Here is a 22,457-nt window from a genome sequence, read left to right as displayed (position 1 = left end):
GTGGAGTAATATATATTAAGTATTTAAAAATTACGTACAACCATATTGCTTTCTGTAGGCTTCGAATTATCGTGGTCATTTTTTAGGCTGATACAAGTTTTGTACTTTTTTTTTAATATTATAAATCGCAATAATTAATAATTTAAAATATTTTTAAAAATATATTAAAAATTTAGTTGGTTTCGGGAATTTTATTTATACTATATAAAATGGGACAAAGAAAGCAACATATATCATTTACAAATGACTTAAAAAGCATTAAAAATTAGAATAATTACCAATTTAAAATATTTAAAAGCTATATAATAAAATAGGTTCACTCTCAGAATTCTTTCAGGCTCACATATATTAGGACAGAAAAAATAACACATATCATTTTAAAATTACCAAAAAAGTATTATAAATAATAATAATTAACAACTTAAAATATCTGAAAGACATATTAAAAGGGTTAATTTTGTATTTTTATCCATATCACATAAATTAGGACAAAGTGACCAGTAATGTTGGTTATTTGAAAGTTACATCAAAATATTATAAATCACAATAATTAATAACTTAAAACATTTTTTTTTAAATTAAAATTTGGATGACTCTCCAAATTTTATTTGTGTGACATAAATTGAGACAACAAAAATAACATATATTGGGTCCATTTTAATTTATTTGTGTTTTTTTTTTTTGGGTTTTTTATATTTAAAAAATGCGTAAAAATATTATAAATCATGATAATTGACAACATAAAATATGTTGTGAAAAAAAAATAGAAAAAATTCCACTCATTCTTTAAGTGAATCTATCGTAAAAATACTATAAATCGTGATAATTGACAACATAAAATATTTCAAAAATGTTGTATGTGGGTAGTCTTATTGTGCCTTGAATAGCGTCAAATAAAGTACAAGTTTGTGATAAAAAAACTTATTCCTTTATCCACGCAAATAATCGCTTCAAAATCTCCGTTATTAGCCCCAAAACATACCATTTATATTATTGGACCCGTGCCCGTGCATAGCACGGGCAACATTACCTTGTTTATATATAAGTGCAAAATCGTTATTCTTTTTAGTCAATGAAGCCAACTTGATTTTTTATTTTTATTTTTATAAAAGAGAAACTTATTCAAATTTTTATTTCCATTCATATCTCAAGTTATATTTATTTTAGTCATTTTTGTTCTTAGCTTCAAAACTAAAAGTTGATTTAATGGAATATTAATTTAAATGACATTCAGCAACTAGAATAAGACCAATAAATTATTATAAGCAAAATTTAGAGTTCCAATATATATATATATTTTATTTTTATTTTATTTTTTATTTTTATTTTTATTTATTTATTTATTTATTTTAACTATTTTGAGATTCCTTCACGTGCAGCTGACGATGTTGAGTTGAAGAATACGTAATTAGAGATTTAAAAAAAAATTAATTTGGAGATTTCGAGTTTTTTATTTTTCTTCCTTTTGGGATAACTGCTTCGTAGTAAAGAAAGGTCTTTTTTACTGAAAAAAAAAAGGCAAAAAAATTAAATAAAAAGGTCTTTTTATTATCATAATGACACTTAATTTATTAATTATATTTACCAACTGAGAATCCAATTTTTATAATGATTTCATATCTAAACCTCTCAGAGAGTCAGAGTCCTTATCAGTTTTGCTTTTGACTGGTAAAGATGCTGTGTTCCATTGAATTTCCATACATGCCCTTCATCCTATTTTAATACAAAATCAACCTCCGTATTATCGATCGGACTATATTCAAATTCGTGTTTTGCAAGTATTTTTTATTTATGTAGATTCAAATTTGAAATATCTGATTAATGGTGGAGGATTCTAACCATCTTATCAAAACTCATGTTGATTTTTATTTCATGAGTTTATATATAAAACTGATAAGATGTTTACACAAAACTGATAACCCCCAGTCGTTTTTAACTTTTGTCGCTTTCTCTACTTTTTGTGTGAGTACTCTATATTAAGTACTTTATGTGCCTAATACTTTATAATAATCTACAAATCATACAAAATATATAAACTATACTAAGCAAATCTATGCGACAGACTCGTTCCAAAATGTGTTTTATCAGCTCATATGTCTAATTTAATAACTGAATGCTGAAGTGTTATACTCACTTTCTTTTTTTGATACCAAAGTCATGGGAGTTGTTGTGCGATATTAAAATGACATGTTTTTTTAATCATTTAGGTGCAGTGAAGATGCCTTTGATCACATAGCTAGGTTAACAGTTGACTGGATTATCAAATTGTCCTGTATGTAGTATATACTCGAATTAATTTTAGTATATCACTTAATTAATAATAATTATTATTATTATAAAAAATATATTTTTTCTTCATTTTTTTTTCTTTCAACAAAAAGTAATCTTCTAATATATATGGTGTCAGAGTCAGAATTTTAATTAAGGAGTTCAAAATCTGAAAAAGTAAATATACAACTAGCTGAATGAGATTCGACATCTACTATATATATAAGAAAATATTTTTAACCATATATAAATAGTAATATAATTTTCTGCCAAAGGTAATGAAATTTCCTAACCATAAAATGGCTGTGTCCTATTAATTTAAGTGATTGTGATAAATTTTTCTTCCTATTCTCTTTTTAAAAAATAAAATAAAAATCAATTGTTGATTGCATGAAAATCATGGAAACCTTTAATTAATTGATTACCGCACCATGTTTTCACACAAAAATGAATTTTTTTCTTGTATTAAATAGTGAATTTTCTACTCCAAGAGACATACTCATGTGCTCACCCCTCCAAGATTGGCATTTTAATTTAAACTTACCAATTTTCTTGTTTGACTGGCTTATTGACCTTTAAGTTTGAACATTAATACAAATGACAAGTTTTTCTTTGTATAATGGGTTGGCAATGTCCCCTTCAAAATCTTCAATTTCCCACTAGGTAATAGTATAACAACCATTGATTAAATAAACAAATTAAATATAAATGGATTTTGAAGTATAAAATGTATAATACTGTACAAAAGATATTTATACACAAACATGAGTTAAATCATGTATTTATACTCAAAATATGAACTATGTGACATAAATAATTTGATGAATGAATCTCTACTTTGAGTTTGAAATTTTAACTCACATTCTAAAGAAATTAAATGTGATGCTACTATTAGATAGTCCATCAAAACAATCTCTCTATATTTAAAAGGTAAAGGTAAGACTAGAGACGGAGCTAGTTAAGGCCTAATTCATCAGAATAATCTCTCTATTTTACAAAGCTAAGGGTAAGACCTGCAGAGACGAATAAGCTAGTAAGGGTTAGGGGTTCATCCAAAATTTATTAGGCGGAAATTCACATTATTTATATATAACTAAAATTATTTCTATGTATATATAGTACATATTACAGTACCTCCTTCAACTTTTTCGTCTGTGTGCACAATTCTTCTCATTTTGATTCTCCTTAATAAGATTTCGTTGTTCCACTGTTGACTTATGCTTTCCTTTCTTCCAATTATATTTATGAAATTACATTGAATATATTATTATTGTTGTCGAAACATTCTTGAATGCATAGATTTTTATTTAGCATCACGTGCAAAACAATTTCAAACAATAATAATCACTCACATAAAATAAAAGGATTGGGTGTAACTTGTAAGAAATATTGAAGATTAAAAAAAAAATTATTTTTCTTTTCAAAATAACCAAGAGAAGGGCAAAATAGTAACTTGACATTTGTAGGCACGAGCCTTCTTTTTGGCTGCTCTTGTGCAGTGTAAGCGCTTTGTTAGGGAGGGAAGATAAAAGCTGTCCCCACCACCTCTCATTTTTTCATGGTAAATTACAAAAGCAAACAAAACATAAACATATCCTTCACACACTCTCACACCCCACACACGCACGCACGCATCTCCAAAAATATTTTTTTATTTTTCATTCAACATTCGATACTCGTATCAAATCCACTTTTGATTAAATTTAAATTCATGTTCAAAAAATTTGTATATGAAGTGAAACTCTCTCCGATAAAAGTTACTCCATTTTATAACAATGGTTTGAACTATTTCAACACAATCTTTGTTATTTCCTACATTTCAATTGAAGTATTTTAAGTTGACTGAATATAAAATTTAAGAAATAAATGAAGATTTATGAATCTTGTGGTGAGTAGTTTTTAAAAAATTTCTAGTGTTAAACTTATTAAAGTTGTAATTAGAAAATCTACTAACCATAGAAAGAAATACTTTTTTTTGTTTTAATTTGTTTGACTTATTCTACCTTTTAGTTTGTTTTAAAAAAAGATCATTTTCCCTTTTTAGCAACTCTTTAGTTTCAATTTTTCAAGTTTAAAGATCAAAAGATTAATTTTTTTTTAGTAGATTTAACATATTTTTACTTTTATATCAAGTCAAACAACTTAAAAGAAGGTTTTAAAAAAAGATACTAATAGATTAAAAAGAACAATAAGCCACACCAATCATTGGGATGAAGCTATTTCTTTTTTAATCAGAGATTTCAAATTCGATCGGAATATAAAAAAATCTTTTATAGAGTGGTGTGAATTTGAAATAATCAAACACCAAATAAAGTATATAAAAAGTAAGCAACTTAAATTGGGGCAGAGGGAGTAGTAAAAAACTTCTTCCTCTCTCCTTTTACTAAAGCCATTCCATTTTGATTTTTTTTGGTTTGCCTTTTCTTGGTTTCACCCAAGTAGTCAGATTTGGTAATCTAATACAGAGGAAGGTAAAAAGTAGAACATACAAAGGGGTAGGGGGTAGTGGGAATGTGAAGAAGAAAAAAGGGTCTCTATCTTTGTGGTTCATAAGCATTTGTATTGTATAGTTTTTGCTCAACAAGATAAAAAAAAACAATAAAAATTGAATCTTTAAGAGAAATTTTTCTACAGGAGTTGAGTTTGAGTGTTGAGAAGAGAAAAGGGGTTTAGTTTTTATTAAAGAGAGAAGTGGGAAACAAAGAAAAAAAAGGGAAAAAATGGTGGGCTCAGGAACATCAGATAGAAGCAAAGAAGCAGTAGGGATGATGGCCCTTCATGAGGCGCTTAGAAGCGTCTGTCTTAACACAGACTGGACTTATTCAGTCTTCTGGACCATTCGTCCTCGACCGTATGTGTCTTTCCCATGCTTCTTCTCTGTTTTTCTTGTCTTTTGGGGGTCCTCATTTTTTGTCTTATTTGCAGGAGAGTTAGAGGTGGTAATGGTTGTAAAGTTGGAGATGACAATGGTAGCTTGTGAGTATTTTGATTTCTTACCCATTTTTTGGAACAAGAAAATGGACTTAAAAATCTATTCTTTTAGCTAACTTGTTTGGGATTGAGCTGCAGTTATTGTTGCTGTTGTTGTTCAAGAAAATGGAGTTCAAAATCTCTCTTTTTTTTAGCTAACTTGTTTGGGATTGTAGTTATTGATGTTCAAGAAAATGGACTTCAAACTCTTTTTATAGCTGTGTCAAAAAAGAAAAGAAGTGGGGTTTTGTATAGCCGATCCCAACTTGTTTGGAACTGAGGCGTAGTTATTTTTGTTCAAGAAAATGGGATTTAGCCTCTTTTTATAGCTGACCCAACTTGTTTGGGAATGAGCCATAGTTATTGTTGTTCAAGAAAATGGACTTTAGTCTCTTTTTTAGTTGTGTAAAGAAAGATATGAGCTTAAATGATTTATATAGCCGACCCCAACTTGTTTAGGACTGAGACGTAGTTATTGTTATTAAAGAAAATGGATTTCAAAAAGAAGAAGGAAAAAAGATCTCTTTTTTAGATGAAAGATTGTAACTTTGCTTTCTTTTTGTGTTGATTTATGCAGGATGTTGATGTGGGAAGATGGATTCTGCAGAGGTAGAGGAACAGATTGCTTGGAAGAGATGGATGGTGAAGATCTTGTGAGAAAAGCCTTCAGCAAAATGTCCATTCAGTTATATAATTATGGAGAAGGGTGGGTACTGGGTAGGTGATTTGGTTGGTATTGGATTTTTGAAACTCTCCATCTCCACTCTCTCACCACTTCTATGACTGAATAATAATGGACAATAGTATAAATAGAGAATCAAAAGGTGGAGGAGACAAATATTTGTGACTATTTTTTCTATTTTGATTGGTTGGGTTTTGGTTTTGCAGGTTGATGGGTAAAGTTGCCTCTGATAAGTGTCATAAATGGGTTTTCAAGGAGCCTACTGAATGTGAACCAAACATATCAAATTACTGGCAGAGTTCATTTGATGCTGTATGTTTACTTGCATTTATGTTTGGTTATCTTAGGGAACTGATTTTTTCATTTGCCAATTATTGGTCTGAGAAAGATTGTATGGTGATGATGATTTAACTTCTGCAGCTCCCACCTGAGTGGACTGACCAGTTTGAGTCAGGGATTCAGGTCAGATTCATAACTCTAGAACAATAATTGCCTCTCTATCTTATTTATTTACAAAATGGAGTCTTGGTGTAACTGGTAAAGAGGTCACGGGGTCGGGTTCGAGTTGTGGATCCACCTTTGTGGTTCTTGCCCTTCCCGGACCCCGCGCATTGTGGGAAGTTAGTGTGCACCAGGCTGGCCTATATGAAGATTTCTTGGCTTGCTTTGTATGCCATTATTTGCTTAGCTTTGTGCGTGTGTGACAGTGTACTGTTTTTTATCTTGCAGACTATTGCTGTGATTCAAGCTGGACATGGCCTACTGCAACTGGGATCCTGCAAGATTGTAAGACTCATTTTCCCTAAAAAAGAATTCTTGTTTATTTTAGTTGTTACTATAATCTTTGTTTAGCTCTAAGGACATGTGATTACTGATCACCTATGTTGGCCAGACATTTTTTTAAAATGCCAACTGTATGTGTCGGATCCTTCAAAAGTAGTGCATTTTTTGGAGTATCTAACACGGGTACTAGTCCGAGTAACATAGTTGGTCACTTAATATGAATTAAGTACTTTGATCTAATTTGGATAAGAATGCTGTATCCTTCTCAGATACCGGAAGACCTCCATTTCGTGTTAAGAATGAGGCACACGTTCGAGTCTCTAGGCTATCAATCTGGTTTCTATTTGTCACAGCTATTTTCTTCAACAAGGACTAGTTCGCCTTCGTCTGCAATTCCTCTTAAGCAGCCGACTATGCCAATTCGCGCTCCTCCTCCACTTTTCAACTGGGGACCAAGGCCAATTCCTTCAGCATCTTCGCTACTATCCTCTCCCAACTTCCAAAACTCCGCGAGACTTGGTATTCCACAGTCGAAAGATGAATCACATATGTTCCTTCAACTTCCTCATTCATCCGAACCACGAATGGAAGACATGATGGGAGCTGCTGCTGATCATGAGAGTGATATCAAGTGGCCTAATGGATTAACTTTCTTTAGTGCTCTCACTGGTAGAAATGATGATTCCAGGATCCTGTTCAATCCTGATAGCTTAGGTTCCAAATCGGATCATAATCAGCACCCGCTTAGTCTTGATGGGAAGACTTCAAATCCGAACTCAGATGCTTCGAGCTTGCACAACAACGGAGGTGCTAATCCAAACGATTTCTTGAGCCTGGATAGCCACCCTGATAGCGTTCGGAAGATGGACAAGTTCAAGAGAAGCTATACGCTTCCTGCTAGGATGGCTTCGTCTTCTAATTCATCGACTTCACTCGATCAGCACACGAATAATCCCGGAGAATATAGGAATGAAGGAGGAATGTACCCTGATGTGATGGAGAGATTCTTGGAATGATCTTTCTAGGGGTTATGGTGGGGAGAAGTTGTACTTAAGAAAAAGCTTTTAGTTGTGTTTTCTGCTTAATTTAGTGCTCTTTTAATAGTGTTTGGTTTTCCTTCATCCTTTGGACCATTGAATGTTTCCACTTTTTCTTGTAGTCTTTTTTATCAGTTCATCTAGAAATGAAGGAAAAATTATGCTTCTCCATGATTTTCTTGTAGGAAGAATATGGATGTCTAGTAGATTTAAAATTAGTGTAGTGGTGTCTGGATCCTTAAAGATGTCGTTGTGCTCGTATCGGATAATTAAAATGTCATGTATTTCTGAGGATCTAACATGGTTTTAATTAATGGTTTCTTAAAAAGAATTTGAGCAATATAAAAATTTCTTAAGGCGTCTCAATTTAAGTGTGTTAGTTTGACTTTACAGGAAATTTAAGAAATAAAGGGAGATTTTTAAACATTGTAATCTTAAATTTGCTACGTAAAATATTGGAAAAAGTAAGACGTTTAAATTAGGACGGTGGGAGTAATTAAAGGGTCAAAGTTGAGGATTGTTTTGTGTGAGCTTAGTATAACCACGACATATGTGGGTCAACATTTGAAAAATAGGGTATGATGACAAATGATAGATCAACTCCTATTGACATTTGGTGAGTTGACATTACACAATAAAGGAGCCCAAATATTCAAAATATTTTTTTAGTTATAACTTTACGTTCTAAGATAAATCTAAAATAGTACTCTTACGTAAATATCTACAAGAACATTACTGCTTGGTCTCTCTCTTTATTTTTTTTATTTTTCCGATACAATGTTTGATATCTGTATTGAAATTTGATAAATTTAAATTTTCTCCTCGTAAAGCTGAGACCTCTTTGATAAAACGAATAACAATTGATCCTACCTTTTCCTCTCGTTGATGTTTTGAGTGGAGGGCCCATTTGTACGACATTTCAACAAAATCATTAGGAATTTATAAAATAGTGATAAAAAATGTATATTCGAAAGTAAAAGATGTGTAATCATTCATCACTTTTAATCGAACCTAAAGTCATGTAGAGCTTGCTTGAAAGGTAAGAATTCTATCGAACTCATACAAACTATATATAATTATTGAAAATTTTATCGAATACATATATATTATAAATTTCAAAATCACAAACTTTAAAATTCTGAATCAGTCTTTATCCAAAATAGATACAGGACATCAGCAAAAAAACTATAAAACATAAAAAGTAAAAAAAATATTGATGTCTTTTTTATTTTATTTTTCTTTGGACTGTTTGAGAAGAGTTGGCTTTTGGTGTCTTCTCATGGGGCATATTTTGGGAGGCGGGAAGATGGAATTACAGTAGCTTTTGGTCGTGAAATGATGTTGAATCTTCTTTATTCCTTAATTTTTGCCTTGACACACAGGACGAGCTACTAGAATCCAAAGATAACAACTATTTTCTTTGGTTAGGTTTTGATTCGATAGTCAGTATCGGTATTGAAGTCAGATTAATTAAAATTTACACAGTATATATATAGTTAATTTGGGAGAAGCGTTCGGTATGATGGATTTCTTTTTCTATATTCAAAGTTCAACATTAAGATCTCTGATTAAGAGCGGAGCAACTAGTTCATTGCATCACATCCTTTAATAGTACTAAAACAAGAACTCACCTTCTTTTTCCTCCCTATCAATTTATTTATATAATTGGGAATGAAATTTAAGTAAAAAAAATAATTCATTTTTTAATGATATTAGATATGTCATAGTAATAATTATGTTGTTATAAGGGAATCTTACTAGCTCATTTGATTGATTAACTAAATTTTTCCTTTATTGATGAGAGGTTGATATCCATTTTGTAATATTCTCTCCCATTTTTCCTATAAAAAAATATAGTTATAATATTATTTAAACTTATAATCTTAGATATGCTATATAATATTTGTGTAACTATAAAAATTTATCATCAAGGATAAAATGAGAAGTTTTTTTTTCTTCATAGGATCAATAGTGTTCTCACATTCCCTCCAGCATGACTCGAATTCTGAACCTATCGATCATTGATAGAGTTTATCAATCACTTGACTAAGCCTCACCTGTAAAAATAAGAAATTCAAATTAAATTATTTTTGGATTCTTGGAAAATCACTCTTTATTAACCGAACTCAAAATCTCAAAAATATAAACAAAATAGCGTCACGTATGTTTAAATTTAAAATTAGTTAGAGATGACTTATATAAATCATTTCATATTTATTTATTATGTCCAAGTCAGTATCAAGAGAGTTTATCATGTATAATTTTTAAAGGTTACTTTTCGTTTTATTTAAATTTTGATCGCTATATCCGGACAGACTTTCTTAAAACTAACATTTCACATAATAATCAAGTTTTATTGGAAACTAACTTTCATCTTATCTTATATGTTATGTGTTTTTTTATAATAATATTTTGTTATAACAATTAAAAAATATTCATACAAATGAGATTGTTATAAAAACAGTGAAAAACTTTGCTCGTCAGGTAAAGATAATGTCTTAAGTTAAAAGTGAGAATACTAGACTATATCTCCTATCGATCCCAGCGATGAACTTTCTGTCCAAGTAAGTTCTTTGAGAAATCAATAGAACATTGTCATAGACAAATTGTTTATCATTATGATAATGTCAAATGGAATTACATTATTAATATATGCAGATGAGTATTCCTTGTAGATCGATAGACTTAAACCTTGTTCTTACATGACCTGATCAATTCAATCAGGCATTTGATCACAACTTTATTTTATTATTAAAATCTTTGACTAACATGAAAAAAATCCAATGCTTGAATGGAATTAGGAAAAGACTATCTTTAATTGGTACTTAATAAAAAACAATGCTTGGACGGAAGGGCAAGAACTTTCTTGTAACAAAAGTTAATAGGTATCTTGCATTCATTTGTTTGATATGATATGCAATCTCTACCCTTTCAATCAACCTTGCAAAACGTGAATTTGGATTAACTTGGCCAGTGAGTACGTATACAAGGTGATTATAAAAAGCAAGTAAAGAGATTAGGAAACAAAACATGATCAAAATCTATTTGACATAGAAGGTTTATCACAAACCTTGCACAAATCAAAGCTTAATCACTTACATGACTTCAGAAAAATATTATCTCCCAAAATCATAAATCAATAATTACCAAAGTTAAAAATTTAGCCAATCATCACCACACATGCCAATCAATTAGTAATGTCAATCTTTCAACCTATGTTGCTCGTATTCGATTCTCCAAAATGCACTATTTTTTGAATATCTGACATGTACCCATTGCCATCGATATTTTGGAAAAATCCGAGCAACATAGCTTTCAACGACGAGAAATCCTCTCTCTTCTTGTTGGTTCCATAGCGTGACATTCTCTGCAAGTTGACATAAACTTCCTGAAAACTCTACGCAAAAGCCAAAATCTCACTTTTCTTTTACCATTTTCCTTCCTCTGTTTCCTCGACTTCAACTCTTTGCCTCCTTTCGCACTCTGTTTCTGAGATTTCGAAACAAATTGCCCTTTTTTCTTCATAACTGGAGCTGAAAATTGGTGTTTTTTCTTCATAACTGGTGCTGGTGTCACAATAAACTGCCATTTAGGCGAAATTCCAGTATGCAGAGTAGTCGAAAAATTCATATTATTTGACGAATTTCTATACATAGCAAACGCTGAATTCTTCCCTTGATTTATCAATTTTCTTTCAGAAGATTCGCTCGTGCTGGTCCTCGCGCTACTGCTGCAACTGCTACGACTATTCGTGCTGTTGCTGCGCGAGGACCAGAGCGAATCTCTGCTACTAGCATTACTTGTTCTGCTCGTTGATCGCGAAAATGAAATCGGACTATTGATATTACTTACCGGTTGACAGGGGAAATAATGCGGCAATAACCGTCCATTGAAGAACAAATGATCCGCCGGAGATTTCGGAGATCCCGGCGAAACACTACCGGAAAATTCAAATTCCATTTCTTCTCCTTCCTGAACCGGCATAATTGTTGGAAATGAAAATCTGTCACCTGAATTGCTCTTTCTACCACGATTTTCCATCGGATTTACAACTATTTTCGTTGTAAATAGAGCTAAATCGGAGAATTTGTAACTCAATCGATACAATTGATCATATTATAAACGTTTTTTATACTCGATCACGAAATTATTTGTTGATATGAAAAATGTATAAAGAGTTGGCTTTTCCCCCCTAAAGAGGGGATAAATGGACCCCTTGTTTGGGACTTGCTAATGAAGATTAGTGGTCTAAATGACTAAAAATCATGTGATATTTTTTTTAAAACAATACTTTAAGTTGCCAACTATAGATTTGATTAATTTAGTTACTCTATATGGATAAGTAATCATATTGGAAGCGTGTAGATTTACTGAATATTAGTGTATGAAATTATGTTGATATGTAGTGTATATTATATAATAATAACTAGTTTACGGCTATTATTAATTTGATACAGATCATCATAATCGAGATTAGTGACCCGTTGGCTTAAAAGTCAATGAGAAGAGATTGACATTTATTACTTACTCTATTGCAACTAGAGGATTTAAGAACTTTGATTTCTCAAGATTTTAACAGTGAAATATAATTATATTCACTTTTATTACCCTCCGTCTCAAATTATTTGTCGTTTTAGAAATTGAAGAAAAAAATTAATTATTGTTCTTGAAGACTATAAACACTTAGTTATGTGTGATGTTATGAATGTTTAAATAGTAATAAAGAATAAAATAGTTAAACAACCCTTCTTATTATTGTTTCTTAAGAGGCACGTAAAAAAAGAATTACGACAGATAATTTAAGATGAACGGAGTACTAAATATGAAGAAGAAGTAGGATCATGCTGTAGCATTTCAAGGTTAACTTCTATGTATGGACTTGTAAGAAGTTTACGTACTATTAGTACAATTTAACCTGTTATAACACGTTGTTTGCCATGTCTTTTGAGTTATTAATTCTACTTATTATTGATAATTACTTTTAGTTATATTCTAAGTAAACTGAAATTTTCTTCCTCACAAGAATACTATCTCGCTGATCACCTAAGGATATGATCAACTAGTCAATAAAGTGCGCTGAAAGTCATCAGGTTTTCATTCAAATTCATCGAAAACTATATGTAATATCTCCTTATTTATCTAAGCCCTAATGTACAAAGTTATCTATATCTATACTAATGAAAGAATAATTAGCTTTAAAATTAATCAAAATGCACGAAGATAAATTCTATTACAATTCAACCCAAAAGAATACCCTCTCACTCTATGGTTGATAGACCTACTTTATATTATTTGCTTTTGTTGCTTTATACCTGAAAGATGAAGAGACTAACTCTAGGAGAACACTTTCATGTAAAGTAAAAGAAGATTTTAAGCAAAGTATATAGATATATATATATCAAAGAGAGAAAGTAAAAAAAACAAAAAAACAAAAAAACAAAGAGGGGGACCCAAAAAACTCAAGTGATAACATATTAGGGATGTCTTTGAATCCCAAGACAAATACAATGATGAGTTCAACATTGGTCTCTTTGATTAATGAAGCAAAAAAGCAAATATTGAGGACTTCCACTTGGATCTATAGGGCTTTAATAAATCCAAATCCAAGAGACAATAAAAGTTCTTTGAAATTTCAATGTCTCCCACTTGTGTTTTCTTTTAAGTCATCATTTAGATTTTATTTCTATTTTCAAAAAGTTTGTGCAAATATAATTTTTTGAGATTGACCAACATTTGACGATACAAAATTTTAGACCGTAATTTAACATTTTCATTAAGATTTTAAGTTTGTTCAGAATGAACTTTTAGATCACGGACTAAAAAGTACAAAAGTTAAGGGATAACAAGTATTTTTGGGGATAATTATGACTCTATACACTTAAACCAGCTAGTTTATAAAACATGTACGAAATGTATATATTGTTATATGTGTATAATTTATACTACATACATAATATACATGCCTATTAATGAATAAGTTGTGTATATTTTGACCATGTTGGTAAACTAGTTGATCGCACGGTATATATCCATAACTTTTAAAACCTTTTCTTTTGGATGACCCATTTGGGCCCCATTTCTGCCTAACGACTTCTTTTGGGTCCACCATAGTTCCACTTTGTCCAGTAATTTAGTTTGGGCCTCTGATTATTTTATACGATTTGGATATGGGCCTTTAAGTGTGCTTCAGTCTTCATTGTACGGCTACTTTTGGAGGAAATTGGGTCAGTTATTTCTACCTTTGACTTGGATTGGAGCCCACTTAAACAAAGGTACATGGAATGACCATATTTTATATACTTTTTATTCCAAAGCTAATTATATATATATAAGTTTCGAGAAATTGGGGGGTCCCTCTTCGGGATGGCTATTTAGTAAATGATCATCTTTTTATTTTACTTGTAATTGATGAATCTTATGAGAAATCGTTAGATCATATAATTTAAAATTTTGTGTAGAAGTTAAATGGCAGTCTAATGTTTTGTTTGTCAGGAGAGCTATATATGCGCTATTTTTAAAATAGAGATAATATTTAAATAATAGCCTTAAAAGAAGGGTGTTTGTGTAAATTAGTCCATCTTTTGGGACCACCAAAGTGCAACTTTGTCGAATAATTTAGTTTAGGCCTCTAAATATTTAATACGATTTGGATCTGGGCCTCTCAGAGTGGTACGGCTACTTTTGAAGGAATTGGGCCAAGTTAGTACTTACTACCTTTGACCTGGTTTGGAGCCCACTAAAAAGAGGTAAAAGCGTATCACGACCAACCTCTCACACTCTTCTTATCGAGACATCCCGATATTTCCTCTTCACAAGTACGAATTACTCCAACCTCACTTTTGGCATCTTATATCCTCCACGCATCAATTCTCAACGTGACATGAATATCTTCATTTCTAATTTTCTATCTTTTGGTATGCTTCTAGATCTGTCTAAGTATCCTCATATGTACTACTCTAGCGATCTTCTAAAAATGAGAGTTCTTGATTGACCAACACTCCACCGCACATAGCATAGGCGGTATAATGTTCACCTTGTAAAGTTTACCGTTAAATCTTGACGACACATTCTTATCATATAGAATATCAGATGCAAGCCTCTATTTTATTCACCTCTGTAGCAGTACGACATGTGACATCTTCATCAATCTATCTATTACCTTAAATTACTGACCCCAAATACTTGAAACATGACCTGTGTATAATGTTACCTATAAATTATGAATGCATGATATTGAAATAATAAAAACTTACGTAATACTATCTAGCTAAATATTATATTCATCAAACTAATACACTACAATATGATATACGTAACAACAATCGAAACAAGCTATTAGAAGAAAATATCTTTGCCATTTAATTGTTTTACATATCAAGGTGGTGACTAGCTAATCTTGATATCAGTGTCAATATTGAATATAGAATAAAATAATATCAAGACTATGGTATAAAGTACTTAATTTCACAACTAACTATCCCGATTCCCAATACAAAAGTTGCAGCCAAAAATAGATGAATATATTCCTTTTTCCTTGCGTACACATAAAGCTAATTAGAAAATGGTTAGAAAAAATCTTAGTAAGTTAGCTGATTTAAATTTACGATTTGAACTTTCAACTTTTAATTTATTGATTATGATTTAATTTTTCACCTTGTAATCTGTTTCACTTTAAATTTAATTTGTGGAGTATTTGACCTGTAACAATCTAATCAATGTATTATATAAAGACATTTTAATTTAATCCAATATTTTTTAAACGATTCAATAACCTGCTCATTTATTAGACCATTTTAATTTATTCTAATTCAGTCCAACCCGCCTATTTGACATCCAAACAAAACGTAGACAGTAAGAGACGTGTCAATCATAGGAACATTGTCATCTCTTTTCCTCAACACTTGTCACTTTCCTTCTGCAATTTTCTCTTCTAATCTTCTTCTACATTTTTTTTTGATTTGTTTTCTTTGATTTTATTTAATTTTGCACCATGACTGGAGGCAAAGAAATCATCGACAAAATTAAGGTACGTATATATAATTAAAATTGCTAATCACCCTGTCCTAAACATAATTAATCTACCTTGATCTATCGATATTACTCGTGGATCTTAATTAATTGTAAATAATTCAGCTTATTTTGGATGTAATTAGAAATCTCTCTGAGTTTTGGTTTTGATCCTGCAGAAAAAATAATTGAATTTGGTTATTTGTTAGCTTGGTGTAAAATCCATCTAACGTACTAATTTTATTTTATAAAAAACATAATTTACGTTTATTATTGCTTTCCCTTCAAAATAACTTGTTCAATTAGCCTTCTATTTGTTGTTACAATATACGTTTGATTATATGATGATTAGTGTTGTCCCACAAAGTTAGTTGTTAACATCAAACAACATATCCAATGTAATAATTGTAACGAAGGTTAGAATGTACGTAGACTTTATCTGGCTTTTGTAAGATAGAGAGACTGTTTCCGATAAATCTACGTAATCAACCTATTGCAGTTATTTCATATCAAATAAACTTAGCTGATGAACTAGTTTGCTACTAAGTGTCACAATTTGCCTCTTAAATTTTTAAAATTGAAGTCCTAGTATAGAGTAGCTGTTTGTGGTGTTAATTTGTCCAGGAAAAATAAGTTTATGCCCATTGCTTAGACATAGTAGGCATAAATTTTCTAATGATGAAAAAAGATCCGATTTTATCTAGGTTGATTATGATTTTCAATGGCAGAGACAAGATTTTCGTGCAATACGGTTCATCATCTACTATATATTCATAAATAAGAACACTGACTTTATATATACAGTGTAATTTTACCCTTTCGCCCCTCTAGCTCCGTCATTGATGATGTAAAATGAGTTTAAATGTTAAAATGGGGATTTAGATTGCCGGCCCCAACTTGTTTGAGATTGAGGCGTAGCAATTGTTTTTGTTGGTAAAAGAAGGGGACTGAATAGTTGGCATTAAGAACTTATTCCTTTTTTATCAAGCTATTTATCTTAAGCTTTTATTCCTTTTAATCTAAGTAGCATTACGTATATATATGATTGTTCGATTGTGGTTTGCTTATTCAGTATCTCAGCTTATGTGGAAATTTTGCCACGTTGTGGGATTATACTTAATACGTTGTCGTTGTAGTATCACAGCTTATGTGGAAAATTTGCCACTGGTGGTGAAGTTTTTTCCAAGTACTATATACATGTGTTGTGACACGGTTCTTTTGTTCTGCAGGAAAAGGTTGGTTTAAGTTCATCTGATACTGGAAGAGGTAAGAGTAAGATGTCGAAGAACATAACCCATGGGTATCACATGGTTGAGGGAAAATCGCATCACACCATGGAAGACTATGTTTTTGCACAATTTAAGCAAGTTGACGAAAATGAACTTGGTCTATTTGCAATATTTGATGGCCATTTAAGCCACGAGATTCCTGAGTACCTCCGCTCTCACCTATTCAATAATATCTTGAACGAGGTAATGCGTTCGTGTTACTATTGAATGCTTGACATGTATTGCATAGAGCTAGTTCAGTCTTCAATTAGTGCCGGTTGTTGTGCGTTCAGTCTCGTGACTCTTTGCTTGAATTCCATGAACTTTCGTCACATTTTCTGTTTTGTTATGTAGCCTAACTTCTGGGCTGAACCGGAGTCTGCAATCAGGAAAGCCTACCGCATAACAGATACAACTATTTTGGATAAGGCTGCTGATTTGGGGAAAGGAGGATCCACTGCTGTTACAGCCATATTGATTAATGGTCAGAAACTAGTTGTAGCCAATGTTGGAGATTCTCGTGCCGTCATTTACAAAAATGGAGTAGCCAAGCAGCTGTCCATTGATCATGAGCCTGGCAGAGAGAGGGAGATCATCGAGGGCAAAGGTGGTTTCGTGTCCAATTTTCCAGGTGCGAAACTATAATTTGCAATTTTACTATAGAGTCCGAAGAAATCAGTCACTACCAAATGGTATCTTCATTTATGCATCAATGATAGGAAGGAACCAGCCTTAGCGTTCAAATGAATTTCCTTTACTAGATCTAATTTACGTACTTATATGCGAAGGTTTGTATTTATGGACTTCCTTGATCACATGTGGAAATTTGCTTTTGAATCCAATTTCTTATCGACATTAAGTTGGTGATTCAAATCCGAATGTTGCTTCGACCCTATTAACAGTGTCGTTTTAGAGGAGTTAAAGGCGTAGTAGGTTTGCAAATACAGAGTTGATACCCCCTTCGCCAAAACCAAGAAGTTTTTGCTTATGTCCATTGGAAAATAGTATGTGGAACCTTGCTGATAAACTATGGCTGTTTGCGAATATGTCGTTCTGGGCGATGTCTTCGTTCTATTCTATTGTGCTTGAGTTTGTATTTTCTGTTTAAAACAAAATTCCTTTTTTTCTCCTCTCTTCAGGTGATGTTCCTCGGGTTGATGGGCAGTTAGCAGTAGCAAGAGCATTTGGCGACAAGAGCTTGAAGATGCATCTAAGTTCAGAGCCAGATGTAGTGGTAGAGCTCATAGATGATGATACAGAGTTTCTCATTTTGGCTAGTGACGGCGTGTGGAAGGTTAGCTACTTACATTTCCAGAGCCTTAGAATATAATTGGACTATGTTCTGATTGTTTGTCGAATATATGGTAACCTTTATATTCTTGTATGCATTACATAGTTGCTAGTGTAACATTTGTGCAACTTTTCGCGTAAAATACCAGGTACTGTCAAATCAGGAAGCTGCAGATTGCATTAAAGATATTAAGGATGCGCGGTCAGCTGCTAAGCATCTCAATGAACATGCTCTTGCAAGAGGAAGTACCGATGATATATCCTGCGTAGTCGTAAGGTTCCAATAATCTTCTCTCTGTGCACTTGGTAGATGATGTTAACGTGTGCGTAGAGTTTGTTTAAAATGTAAAATCTGAACTATTTCTTGCTTTTGTCAATTGTCATGTTACTGTATAAACGTTTAAGTTCCAACATCTGGACCTGTTTGCACACAAACTTCAAATAAACGGACTGTTGTTTGCTAGGATAACCACTACAACATTATTTGAGTCCTGCTTTCATTACAAGCATCGAACGATAGGTCTTAACAACGATGCCCCCGAGGGGGCTGACAGAAGAGAGTAAGCATTTCATCCAGAGATATCAGCAGTGTGGATGGTATTCCTGCTGGAAAAAGTCATGTCCATATGTGGGCTGGCTTCCCCATTGATCAACCTGCAGTGGTTATCTTCCAGCTCAATGGGCAGTGGTGTTTTGCGACGCCGCTTGTTGTGTCCGTCTAAACGCAGGCGACAGCTCTTTTTAGTGCCATCAAATTCTGAGAGCTCATGGAACCTGAATGAGAGGCATATATCACATATTAAAACGTCGAGGTCGTTTGATATGCTAGACAAGCATAAATAGTCTTTTGAGATGGAAATCCTTCATGGAGAAAAACTCCTATAAATTCTCAAGATCGGCTAATTTCGAGTTTGATTTCTTAAATGGTCACTCAACAAATAGTTATTACGTCAGAAAGTCACATTTTTTTTTTTTGATAATTACTTGTTAAGTAACAGTTTGAAAAATGAACTTCTAATTTTATTGATGCAACGAGAAGATTAAAGCGGAAAAAGGGAATGCACGACTATGATGGCCCTTTTAAGGATTGAGGGCTCGTTTGGTGTGAGGGATAATACCAAATAGTTTCGGGATTAAATTATAGTACTGCTTATTTTGTTGTTTGGTTGGCAAGTTTGGGATAACTTATCCCGGGATTGATAATTAGTACCGGGATAAGTTATCCCGAACCTTGGGTGGTATAGTAATCCCGAGATAACTTATCCCGGGATAAAATAGATAAATGACAAAAATGTCTCTTTCAACCCTTTTGTTATATCACTTTTTACATTAATGAAGGGCATTTTTGTAAACAAATAAATTGTTCTTAAAATTTATTATTCTGAATACAACAAACCAAACACTCAATAAAAAATAATCCCAATACAACTTATCCCATCATAACTAATCCCAACATAACTTATCCCAACATAACTTATCCATCATAACTCATTTTCAAACCAAACGACCCCTGAGAGTACTAAGTTAAAAGCCTGCTGCCTATTAGCTGTAGCGGAATCAGGAATTTTAACAACGCGATTTGGAAGAACATAAGAAAGCTAACCTAGGATTTCAACCTGTGACCTAAAGGGACGCTTGTAGTTTCTAGCGAAGGTATTAAGGTAGATTTCCAAAAGATTGAAGCCGTTAAGAATTGAGCTAGATCCACAACTCCACTGGAGATAGATTCATAGTTTCTTGGGTTTGGCTAGGTATTACAGAAGATTTGTAGGGTGTTTTTCCTCGATTGTTGCCCCGTTGACCAAATTTACCAAAAAGAAAGACCAAATTTCAATGACCAAGACTCATGTGAGAAGAGTTTTCAAGAGTTGAATAAGAGATTAACTTCGACATCGATATACCAAAAGGAACCGAGGGGTTTAATATTGTGATGCTTCGGAAATTGATCTCGAATGTGTCTTAATGCAACATGGGAAGGTAATAGCTTATACTACCACACAACTTAAGAACCATAAGTTTCTCTTAAATCAAGAGAATTAACAATTTGTTTATACATAAAGATTTTGTTTTTACAATGAAACTGGCATGAGGGATATAGCAAAAATGCACTCAAAATTAGCCTAAAATAATAAGGTAGTTTGGAAGAAGAGTACCTGCTGCATTGTTGACAAAACCTCTGCCTTAAACCAGCAAGCAAAACAATAGGAGCCTTGGCATGAACTTGACAAACTTTGTGCCTTTTATGATACTTCTTAGCACCATCTAAATTAACCTCACATTTCTCCACTTGACAATAGTGCTTCACTTGCACCACCACCCCCACCCCCACCCCTCCACCACCATCATTGTTTGCCATGTTTTTTTTTTTAATTATTGAATATGAAGATTCCAAGAGGAGAGATGGGAGTTTTGTTGAAGAGTAGTAACATAATGAATGTTGCCTAGGTTAGGCATGCTAGGACAAAAGGTAAATAAAGCTTGTGAGGACCACAAATACAATCACAACCAGGGAATTTACCTTACCATTTACTACTCCTATAATATATAAACGTGTTCTTCAACTTGACCTCAACTGATATTTATGCTTCCAACATTGGGTGTGCACAAATAGACACGCGTATCTTACATGACATAATTCAAATCAGTTTGAGTGTATTTCATGCATGTGTCTACTTGTTCAACGTTATACACGTTTAAGTGTCTATTTGTGCACATTCAAAATTTATTTATCCCTAAAAGTAATCTCAACAGAGGAAATGATCACTTATATACGAAAGAAATTATCTCTTATATCCACTTATAATTTAATTAAAAAAATAATACTTGTATAAAAATCCTCTATGTTTTATTTTATTTACAAATTTTAAATGTTATATTTCGAAGTAATGTACAATTGAATAAAATAAAGGAAAGGGGAAATACGTAGAGGATTACAACGGTGGGAATCGAGCCCTCATCATATTATATTACTATATTTATTTTAGGGTAAAAGGACAAATATATTTTCCGAACTATCATAAATGATATGCAGATACCCTCCGTCATATTTATTTTTGGGACATTGTTGCCGCTACCGTCCAAAAACTAGAGCATGTATATCTTTATACTAACGGACATACACGTGTCATAATCTATCCACTGACCCGACATATATCGAGTCGATGAATAAAACTGTGCCACGAGTCCCTATTTAGTCTTCCGTTAGAGGGAATGACATATATGCTCTAGTTTTTGGACGACAAAGGCACTAATGTCCCAAAAGTACGACATATGATATTTGCGTACCATTTACGATAGTTTAAGGGTACATTTTTTTTTTCCCCTTTATTCTATTTGTGTAATATAATGCTGATAATTTTTTATCATAATCCCTAATCTGTACTACTTTGACTTGGTATGGTAATATTCACATTTTATTGTCAATTTTTTTTTTATCATAAAAGTCGTTGTGTTTTAGGTGAATTCTAGTAAGCATTAGTTATTAGGTGGGGTAAAGTTACTACAATCCAACACGTAAAGCACATAGAGTGAATGATTGAAGTAGAGTAGCAAAGAGGGTTCCAAAGTTGGAGGAAGATAAAAGAAAAAATCATTTAATGGACCATGTTATTTTATCAGGTATTAAATGGACGGATTAGTTTGAAATTAATCGGAACAAGCTAAATTGAGTTGATAAATATATGAATTATTAATCAATTGTAATTATTTGGTCTAGATTGATTTGAATTTGTTCTAACAAAATAAATTGAGTTAATAAATTCAACCGAGGATGAAGAATGAGACTGAAATGAATTGTGTTGAAGTGATTTATTTGGGTTGAAATGAATTGTTTGATTAAGTTTTAATTAATTAATTAATTTTTTAAAATGATTTTTAATATCTAATAATTTTTTTATTAATATATCAAAATTAAAAAAAATATGTTTTTGATAATATTTGGGGCATTCGCATAAATGTTCCTAATTTGGGATAATGTTTAATTTTTGTCCTTTTTAACACTTTTAAGTAAGAAAAAAAAGTGATCGAATACACTCATGATATGCAATGAAATAACAAATAATCATTTGCAGTAAATAAATTTACATTTTCATGGTACAACATCTTATACCCACAAGTTAATGAAAGATATAAATTAATTTTCTATTAAACTTA

The 22,457-nt window shown here is 32.1% G+C and overlaps 4 protein-coding genes across 4 annotated transcripts; 2 read left to right on the top strand and 2 right to left on the bottom strand.

Annotated features, from left to right (window-relative positions):
• The first annotated feature begins 4,674 nt into the window (after nt 1-4,674).
• Nucleotides 4,675-7,909, top strand: LOC125875487 (protein RICE SALT SENSITIVE 3). The gene is made up of 7 exons (XM_049556466.1): nt 4,675-5,119; nt 5,194-5,244; nt 5,816-5,944; nt 6,127-6,232; nt 6,341-6,382; nt 6,650-6,706; nt 6,973-7,909. Exons 1-7 carry the CDS (start codon nt 4,989-4,991, stop codon nt 7,717-7,719), a joined length of 1,263 nt encoding a protein of 420 aa, XP_049412423.1. The 5' UTR covers nt 4,675-4,988; the 3' UTR covers nt 7,720-7,909.
• A 2,812-nt stretch (nt 7,910-10,721) lies between these two features.
• LOC125875493 (probable membrane-associated kinase regulator 1) lies at nt 10,722-11,959 on the bottom strand. Its single transcript, XM_049556474.1, has one exon. The coding sequence runs from the start codon at nt 11,779-11,781 to the stop codon at nt 11,056-11,058; it is 726 nt and encodes a 241-aa protein (XP_049412431.1). The 5' UTR covers nt 11,782-11,959; the 3' UTR covers nt 10,722-11,055.
• A 3,649-nt stretch (nt 11,960-15,608) lies between these two features.
• On the top strand, nt 15,609-18,774 carry LOC125875492 (probable protein phosphatase 2C 39). The gene is made up of 5 exons (XM_049556473.1): nt 15,609-15,766; nt 16,977-17,219; nt 17,370-17,646; nt 18,155-18,309; nt 18,455-18,774. Exons 1-5 carry the CDS (start codon nt 15,731-15,733, stop codon nt 18,590-18,592), a joined length of 849 nt encoding a protein of 282 aa, XP_049412430.1. The 5' UTR covers nt 15,609-15,730; the 3' UTR covers nt 18,593-18,774.
• Nucleotides 18,775-18,830: 56 nt separating this feature from the next.
• On the bottom strand, nt 18,831-20,688 carry LOC125875497 (squamosa promoter-binding-like protein 3). Its single transcript, XM_049556477.1, has 2 exons — nt 20,459-20,688; nt 18,831-19,079 (listed from the first exon to the last, which is right to left on the bottom strand). Exons 1-2 carry the CDS (start codon nt 20,659-20,661, stop codon nt 18,875-18,877), a joined length of 408 nt encoding a protein of 135 aa, XP_049412434.1. The 5' UTR covers nt 20,662-20,688; the 3' UTR covers nt 18,831-18,874.
• Nucleotides 20,689-22,457: the final 1,769 nt, after the last annotated feature.

The sequence above is a fragment of the Solanum stenotomum genome, chromosome 9 (genome assembly GCF_019186545.1).
Source record: "Solanum stenotomum isolate F172 chromosome 9, ASM1918654v1, whole genome shotgun sequence".
NCBI lineage: Eukaryota > Viridiplantae > Streptophyta > Magnoliopsida > Solanales > Solanaceae > Solanum > Solanum stenotomum.
The sequence above is the reverse complement of the archived record's forward strand: the minus strand, read 5'-3'. Positions and strand labels throughout refer to the sequence as shown.

Excerpts from the sequence above, each read along its gene's own strand:
- LOC125875487 (XM_049556466.1), top strand. The coding sequence starts at position 4,989 with ATGGTGGGCTCAGGAACATCAGATAGAAGCAAAGAAGCAGTAGGGATG. Across the intron at positions 5,945-6,126 it reads TTATATAATTATGGAGAAGG|GTTGATGGGTAAAGTTGCCT; the intron begins GTGGGTACTGGG and ends TTGGTTTTGCAG. Across the intron at positions 6,383-6,649 it reads AGTTTGAGTCAGGGATTCAG|ACTATTGCTGTGATTCAAGC; the intron begins GTCAGATTCATA and ends TTTATCTTGCAG.
- LOC125875493 (XM_049556474.1), bottom strand. The coding sequence starts at position 11,781 with ATGGAAAATCGTGGTAGAAAGAGCAATTCAGGTGACAGATTTTCATTT.
- LOC125875492 (XM_049556473.1), top strand. The coding sequence starts at position 15,731 with ATGACTGGAGGCAAAGAAATCATCGACAAAATTAAG. Across the intron at positions 15,767-16,976 it reads AAATCATCGACAAAATTAAG|GAAAAGGTTGGTTTAAGTTC; the intron begins GTACGTATATAT and ends TTTGTTCTGCAG. Across the intron at positions 17,647-18,154 it reads TTTCGTGTCCAATTTTCCAG|GTGATGTTCCTCGGGTTGAT; the intron begins GTGCGAAACTAT and ends TCCTCTCTTCAG.
- LOC125875497 (XM_049556477.1), bottom strand. The coding sequence starts at position 20,661 with ATGGCAAACAATGATGGTGGTGGAGGGGTGGGGGTGGGGGTGGTGGTG. Across the intron at positions 19,080-20,458 it reads TTTTGTCAACAATGCAGCAG|GTTCCATGAGCTCTCAGAAT; the intron begins GTACTCTTCTTC and ends CCTCTCATTCAG.